At 35.1% G+C, this 7,719-nt stretch overlaps 2 protein-coding genes across 3 annotated transcripts; one reads left to right on the top strand and one right to left on the bottom strand.

Annotated features, from left to right (window-relative positions):
• Positions 1 to 474: 474 nt before the first annotated feature.
• On the bottom strand, positions 475 to 2,764 carry LOC106316264 (probable N-acetyl-gamma-glutamyl-phosphate reductase, chloroplastic). Its single transcript, XM_013754142.1, has 11 exons — positions 2,753 to 2,764; positions 2,551 to 2,658; positions 2,364 to 2,450; positions 2,229 to 2,279; positions 2,074 to 2,145; positions 1,872 to 1,991; positions 1,743 to 1,803; positions 1,564 to 1,645; positions 1,403 to 1,482; positions 1,241 to 1,330; positions 475 to 889 (listed from the first exon to the last, which is right to left on the bottom strand). Exons 2-8 carry the CDS (start codon positions 2,611 to 2,613, stop codon positions 1,632 to 1,634), a joined length of 468 nt encoding a protein of 155 aa, XP_013609596.1. The 5' UTR covers positions 2,614 to 2,658; positions 2,753 to 2,764; the 3' UTR covers positions 475 to 889; positions 1,241 to 1,330; positions 1,403 to 1,482; positions 1,564 to 1,631.
• Positions 2,765 to 3,248: 484 nt separating this feature from the next.
• Positions 3,249 to 6,148, top strand: LOC106313541 (putative glucose-6-phosphate 1-epimerase). 2 transcript variants are annotated; one of them, XR_001264399.1, is made up of 9 exons: positions 3,249 to 3,460; positions 3,799 to 3,873; positions 4,320 to 4,376; positions 4,457 to 4,617; positions 4,767 to 4,907; positions 5,079 to 5,181; positions 5,268 to 5,367; positions 5,469 to 5,737; positions 5,969 to 6,148. XR_001264399.1 is itself a non-coding variant. In XM_013751374.1 (8 exons), exons 1-8 carry the CDS (start codon positions 3,365 to 3,367, stop codon positions 5,675 to 5,677), a joined length of 942 nt encoding a protein of 313 aa, XP_013606828.1. In that variant the 5' UTR covers positions 3,249 to 3,364; the 3' UTR covers positions 5,678 to 5,873. The 2 variants fall into 2 exon arrangements, 1 of the variants encoding a protein (XP_013606828.1); XM_013751374.1 differs by lacking the exon at positions 5,969 to 6,148 and having other exon boundaries at positions 5,469 to 5,873.
• The last annotated feature ends 1,571 nt before the right edge of the window (positions 6,149 to 7,719 follow it).

Raw genomic sequence — 7,719 nt, forward strand, 5'->3', positions numbered from 1 at the left:
TATAATATTAATGACCCCTAATAAAGATTGAAATAGTTTAAAGAAATATATTAATTGTGTATTGTCATAAATTGATTTGCATATAATATCATTTTAACTTGCGCAAGTAATGTAATAAATATGATAACAACCGGCGCAAGCAATTGATTCGAATAATAAGGAAAGTTATTAATATGCAAATTAGTTTACAATCTTGAGCAAGTTATCTACTCATATGGGCTTAATATCTATCGACAATATATTTGGGCTTTCTAAATAGGCTTTTCAATTTTTTCCCCATAATTAAGAAGACCAAAATTGAAAATCTTAAAACCAACAGACCGGATACCGACTGACTAAATTAGTTATTTGAACCTTTTAATCGTTTTGCAATTAGCGATGCAACAGACTATTGGAATTAGTAATGTAAAGCTCTAAATCGTGCGAATGAAACAAAAAAAACAAAATTTAAAATCGAAAGAGAGGACTCTCCAAATGCTTGTTGAGTTATAAAGGAGAAGGTAATCTTACAGTCCTTCTCCAGAGAATGAAGTCGAATGCAAGTTTGTTGTCAATATCTGCCTCTTCTTGTTCCATCAGTAGAAAGTGAGCGAATTACATCTCTGGTCGTGGCAATGGTCTTGTTTAAGAGAAGCAAGACCTCAACAGCAAGAATGTTAATCAATCAATTAGATACGCAGATTCAAAATGTAAAAGTTTTTTTCCCCTCATATCTTAAAAGTCGAATCCAATCAGAAAACAAAAAAAACTCTAAATTTCGAGAGTCAGGACAAACTTCACCTCGTCTGGTTGTTGTTGCTGTTCGCGATGGATAGGATTGAGTCTTTAGAATATGGAGAACCAAACTCATCTGGTCGGACTGTCTTCATCGGTTTGATACCATCTCCCCCTTCAATTGACACGCGATTGGAAAAAAAAAAAAGAAGAAAAAATTTCAGGAAAACGACGGCGTTTTCAATGACGCGGAAGGGAGTGAAAAAAATAAATCAAAAAGAAAAATTCCAAAAAATCAACCAATAAAATTATAACGTTTTTCCTGAGAAGCTCTAAGCCATCTCAGCAGAAATCACTAAAGTGACTTCTCTTTTAATGTATAGGAGGATGTCATATTTTTTTGGTGAGAGTGATTATGGAGATGACACGTGTAAAATCATTTCACAAATAATGTCGAGGGATAAGTAAAACAAAACTAGTATCTGGCTTTGATACATATAACACAGAGTAAAAACCATATCACAACCTCATAAGACGATTTTAACTGCTGGTACAAGTCTTGTGTTCTAACTCCGGGAGCCATTTCCACATAGATAGTCGATTGCATTCCGCGGATCTACTCAAACAGTAGAGGTTTAGTTTTTAAGGATAACTGTAGAGAAGATGATGCTTAAAGATTGGTTGTTACCATTGGCATGAGATGCGGTGTAAAACTGACTGTTACTTTTGATTGTGCAACATCAGATAAGCCTTGTTCAATTTCAGGAACTGCAAAAAACATAACCAAAGAAATATTGAACTCAGTACACATTTTTTATTCAACCAGTTTTGTGAATAATATATATATACCATGGCGATGCCGTGTGACTCCATAAGAAGAAATGCCTTCAGCTATCTCAGAGTAAAGATTCGCCTCCTTAGCACCAGTGTCCTGATGGAAAAAAAAAAATCATAATAATCAGTAAAGAAGCTAGCTAGAAACACTCTTCTACTGCATTCACTCTTCATGGATAACTAAAGCTCAAAACCTGCTCCACTAACACCAGATTTTGCGTCGATGATAATGTTGTCATGTTTGATGAGATTTGCCTGCACCAACATATTATCTAGAGAGTTAAATTGAAGACGCAAAGCCAATCTGATGGGAGGAAAAAAACCTTTAGAAGAGGAACAAGAGGAAGCTGAACAGAAGTAGGGTAACAGCCTGGATTAGCCACAAGAAGAGCCTTTTTGATGTCATCCCTTAGTAACTCTGTAAGACCATACACAACTTCTTTCTGAAGACAATAAGAAAAGTGTGAACACAATAGACCAACAACAATCAGAGCAATAATAGCCTCTCAAGAGAAAAGTAGGGACCTGTAACTCTACAGCCTTGTGTGGCTGACCATACCATTCTTCATATTCAGAGATATCACGCAACCGAAAGTCCTACAAGAAAGAAGCGCTCTTTTTAAATAAAGCAGCATATTACAGGAAGAAAGAATGCATAAAAAAAAAACCATTTTCTTTACCGCTGAAAGATCAACGATTTTTAAAGAGGTGGGCAGTCGCTTGATGATTTCCTGTGAGAAAAATACATCCATTGAGCTACCAGAGAAGCGAATATGGAAATGGAGAGGAATCAAAAGAGAGAGTAAAATGGGGACCTGGGTTGTTCCGTGAGGCAAACAGCAGAATACAGCATCCACAGTAGAGAAATCTGCATCCTTAATCGATATCAATCTAGGTAGTTTCTGAGTTCATTAATTAAAAAAAAAAACGGGTTTAAAATCACAACTATTGATCCATCACAAAGAAACAGGTAGGTAGAAGAAATCATGAGTTAATTAATACTTGAGCTGTGAGGTGAGGGAAAACGCTATCCATAGACTGGCCAGCTTTTCTATCTGCAGTCATGAGTGTGACACCAAAATGCGGATGGTTTGCAACAAGCCTAACAATCTGCCATTCAAGAAAAATCATTTGGTTAAAACACAAGACTTACACATTAAACATTTCTGCAAATGTACACTTAAGCTGAAGAAGGAAGACACACACTTGTAAAATAGATGCATACCACTTACTTAAAAGCGTTTCAAAATCAAAAGAGACCACTAAAATAAGCAAGAAGATTCAAAATGAAATTAACAAGTTGAGAGAACGGACCTCAGCACCAGTGTAGCCACTTGCACCAAGAAGACCAATACGAATATCCTTTTCAAAGCAATATTATTGGCTGAAACTCATTGAAGAAGATGGCCTCCTCTTCCTTTCACCCTCCTTTTGGAAACACAGAGAAAATTCATCTTTTAAGTTAAAAAAAAAAAAAGAAAGTGAAACACACATTTGTTGGGAAACTGCAAATACAAAAAAAAAAGGTAGTGAATTTGATTGAGGCAAAAAGACCTTGAACCAGCATCCTTGTTCGAAGCAAATTGAGCTAAATGTCATGAAAACCGTTGAACCGGATCAAAAACCCGGTTTTCTCATTTTTAATGTAATAAACCAAAATATGAAAATAAATATACAGAAGAGCCATATATAATAAGGAAAGAGAGAGATACGGTTCGAACAAAAACGGCAAAAAAAGAGATTTGGCGATACCTTATAAACTCTTTAGCGTGAAGGAAGGAAGGAAGGATCGAGTAGATCTTGTTTTTGATTCTCGATGGCGGCGACTGAGCATCCTTCTTTTGAGCTCGCCAAAGGTATCAATGGCCTCGACAAAATTGTCCTCCGCCAGTCTCGTTACCGCTCCGCCGAGGTTATCTCCCTTTTCACTCTCTCTCTCTCTCTCTCTCTCTCTCTCTCTCTCTCTCTGTAACTGATCTGAGATATTTTACATCTTTTGTGATCGCTGTTCTAGCTTGATTGCGATTGTGAATCTCATCTCTAGTGATTTGAACTAGATCTGTGGATTTATCTCACACCTCTACAAAGTAGTCTAGTCTATGAATCCATGGATCTGTTGAATTGATTGATTCCGAGTGGATTATATTGATCGATGATCAGTTTTAAAGAGTGTGATCATCTCAGTTTGTTTGTGTTGTTATCAAGTAAGATTCCTTCAAATTTGGTTTCTGACAAATAAAAAAAATGCAGGTATACTTGTATGGTGGTCATGTGACTTCTTGGAAGAATGAGAACGGTGAAGAGTTGCTTTACCTCAGCAGCAAGGTATTATCCACATCTTCCTTCTTATTTAAAAAATAACATTTGGTTCATGAAAACAGCTTCAAACTCCATTAGAAACATACTAACTGTCACTTTTTATCTTGAATCTGCGGAGAAAAATAAGAATAATAATGCCTAAAGAAGTTGATATTGGATGCTATACATTTGCCATTAGATGTTACTCTGGTTGGCTGTGATGCAAAAGAGCATTTATCTTCTTTTTAAAAAAAAAAAAAAAGTAGAATGATTGGTTCAAGGAGATTGATGACATCAATTCTTACTTTAAAGGAAATGATCTTCACTTCATGTTTAGTTTAATTTCCAAATGAAGCATTTGAAAGAATAGAGGACATTTGATTTTGCAGTCTCGTTGTTTGTTTTGCCTCGTTTAGTGAGTGTATGAGCGTAAAGCAATAGAGATCTGAGACCATGTGCTATGCGTTGTGCAGGCTATATTCAAGCCTCCAAAACCAATCCGTGGAGGGATTCCGCTATGCTTCCCACAAGTATGTCTTTATATTTCTTCCCTTGTTTGTTCCATTTTACTATCGAATGTGCTCATGAAACTCTGTTACTGCACGTGCAGTTCAGTAACCTTGGTACACTCGAATCACATGGATTCGCTAGAAACAGGATCTGGGAAGTTGATGCTAGCCCACCTCCTTTGCCAACGTATTCTTCTCCTAATGCTTTCGTTGACCTGATCCTGAGGCCAACTGAAGACGATCTGAAGACATGGCCTCACAAGTAAGATTCTTTATATTTTCTTAGAACAGTATGCACGTATTAAACTTGAAATGTCTACATTGAATATTGGGTCTATTCTCTGCATCAACTCTCACAAAGAAGAGTTGAAGCGTATTTACTAACTCTCATCTCGGTGTGTTCATTTTCAGTTTTGAGTTCCGGATGAGGGTGGACTTGGGATCTGAAGGGGAATTGACACTGACATCTCGTATCAGGAACACCAACGCTGATGGAAAGCCGTTTACATTCACATTTGCTTATCACACCTATTTCTCTGTCTCTGACATCAGGTACTCTCATTGCATTCATGAGTCATGTGTTATCATGCCTCGATCTCCACTGTCTTTTGCTTTCATTTTCTCGAAGTATTGAGTCTATACTGTGATAAACTCCTACATCTATCTTCCTGGGAAGCTTTGGAATAGTAATTTTGGTATATGCATCGGTTTGCTTGTGATCAGTGAAGTACGGGTTGAAGGATTGGAGACTCTGGATTATCTAGACAACTTAAAGAACAGAGAACGTTTTACCGAGCAAGGAGATGCTATTACTTTTGAATCTGAAGTAAGTTTGCGATATCCTTCTTTCTGAAATATATGTCTTAGTATCATCACTTTAAAAAAGAAACTTGTTACTTGTTTGAAAACTAGATTGACAAGATATACCTAAGCACTCCTACAAAGATTGCTATTTTGGACCATGAGAAAAAGAGGACTTTCGTTGTTCGCAAGGACGGGCTTGCCGATGCAGGTAAAACCTAAAACTCTGTATATTTATACCAGAATCCTACTTTCGTACTACTAATTACAAAGCAAAACTGAATCATTCATTCTTTTGGTTCTTGTGGTCAGTGGTGTGGAATCCATGGGATAAGAAGTCGAAGTCGATATCGGACTTGGGAGATGAAGACTATAAGCATATGCTATGTGTTGAAGCTGCAGCTGTGGAAAGACCCATCACATTAAAACCGGGTGAAGAATGGAAAGGAAGACTCGAGCTCTCTGCGGTTCCTTCTAGTTACTCCAGTGGACAGCTTGACCCCAAGAAAGTCCTCCAATGAACCTTTCAAACTTCAAAAAAATATCACCCTTTCTCCTCTCTTTTTCTTTTTTGATTTCAGGTAGCTTTCAAAATATATACTTTTTTCCCTTTTAGATCTCTTTCATGAACACGTGTGCGTGTTTCAAACTTAAAAACATACAAAATCTTTTCGTTTATATTGGCAAACATGATAGGGGTATCTTTCCTTTGATTTAGATATTCTGTCATTTTGTCAAGAGAAATATTTTGATTTTGTGGTATCTGTTTATTTTAAATGATAAAAAACAAAAAATACATTTGGTTTGTGCAGTACTATGAAGAAACGAGTGAAGGAAGGCGTGAAGATGATATGGTGTTTTGGTTTTCGCAATGGAATAAATAAATTTCTTTTAAGTGCACTATAATAGTATTTTACCCTTAAGAGTCGATCATACATCCTTGTTGATTATTTTTTGCCTATTGGAGAGTTTTTTTTTGCTTATATACATAGTTGTAGTAGACCAATCAGTGTGCCTTGTGTCTAGCCTTTATCCGGTCAGATCCAAAGGTATTTCGAACTCGTAAAAATATATTGATAAAAGATGATTATCAAATCGAAAGAATAGTACTACAAGTCCCTAAATCAAATACTTTTCGAGTATGATTATGGTGCGTTAGTTATACAGTTTTTTGCCTGTTGGAGAGTTTTTTTTTTGGCTTATATACATAGTTGTAGTAGACCAATCAGTGTGCCTTGTGTCTGCCTTTATCCGGTCAGGTACAAAGGTATTTCGAACTTGTAAAAATATATTGATACAAAATGAATATCAAGTGGTTGATTGGTAACTGCTGTGATTTCATTTTTTGACTTTAGAAATATTGCTGTGGTTTTTATTGCTTTGGCTTTAGATTTTTAATTTTTAAAAGTCTTTAAATATGGACGGTAGGTTTTTGTCTCTGCAGAGAAATTGTAAAGACATAATTTCAAAGAAGTGCCGTGGATTTTATAAAAAGGTTGTGAACTTAAAAAAAAATAGAAATCAAGATTGGTGTAGATTTAGTGCTCTAGAAAGAAATGAGGCTGTAGAGAGCACTCACAACCACTACCAATCACGCTCCAAATCGAAAGAATAGTACTACAAGTTCCTAAATCAAATACTTTTCCAGTATGATTATGGTGCGTTAGTTATATAGTTAACGTCTCTGTCTTGAGTTCACAATGCATCCACTTTGTCTAAATGACATCAAACGAGCATTAAATTTGAAATTAACACTACTAATTTCTTATAGTTACAAAAGTTAATGGTTTGATGTGGACATCAATTATTTAAGTGCCTTAATAATTGTTAAGTGACTCGAGATCTTAATAAGTACGAGATAAATCACCGTGGGGATACTTAACAAAAAATACTCTATTTGTCTCTCTTACTAAATATAAGATGTTTAGATAAAAATACGCATATTAAAAAAATTATTGTTTATCTAGAAAGTATCACTAAAACTCTAAATTAATTTTATTCAACTAATTACAAAATAGATTATCAAATATGATTGGTTGCACAGTTTTTAATAAAATAAAAAATTATTTAGAAAAATAAAAACATCTTATATATTAGAATATCAAAATTCTTTAAAATATTTTATATTTAGCAACAGAAGTAGACTGTTATGTGAAAACGAAAACTCAGAACAAAAATATATCTCCGGAAAGGAAAAAAGAAAACAAATAAGGCATTTTTTTTAGATCCACACGAGATTACATCTGGCTCGAACATCAAGAGATTCCCTAGCTTTTGCATTATATTATTTTTATAGAAAAAATAATAATTATTATTAATGGTGTTTTGTCGTTAATGCTTTTCATTGGTTACATAGTCATATTCTGAATCTGATTCATTGTATGTGGGAGCTGAGGTTGTCCTTAGTTGGTCCAGTGTTATTACCACTATTATAAAATTTTAGAGAAACAGTATTAAAACATATCCGTATTAAACATTGTACTCTATATGTCATATAATATCCAACTCGAGTTAATTTGTCAGTTTGCCCAATGTTAATGAGATCGTTTTTTTGGTGGGGGTG

Source organism: Brassica oleracea, chromosome C9 (assembly GCF_000695525.1).
Source record: "Brassica oleracea var. oleracea cultivar TO1000 chromosome C9, BOL, whole genome shotgun sequence".
Classification (NCBI taxonomy): Eukaryota; Viridiplantae; Streptophyta; class Magnoliopsida; order Brassicales; family Brassicaceae; genus Brassica; species Brassica oleracea.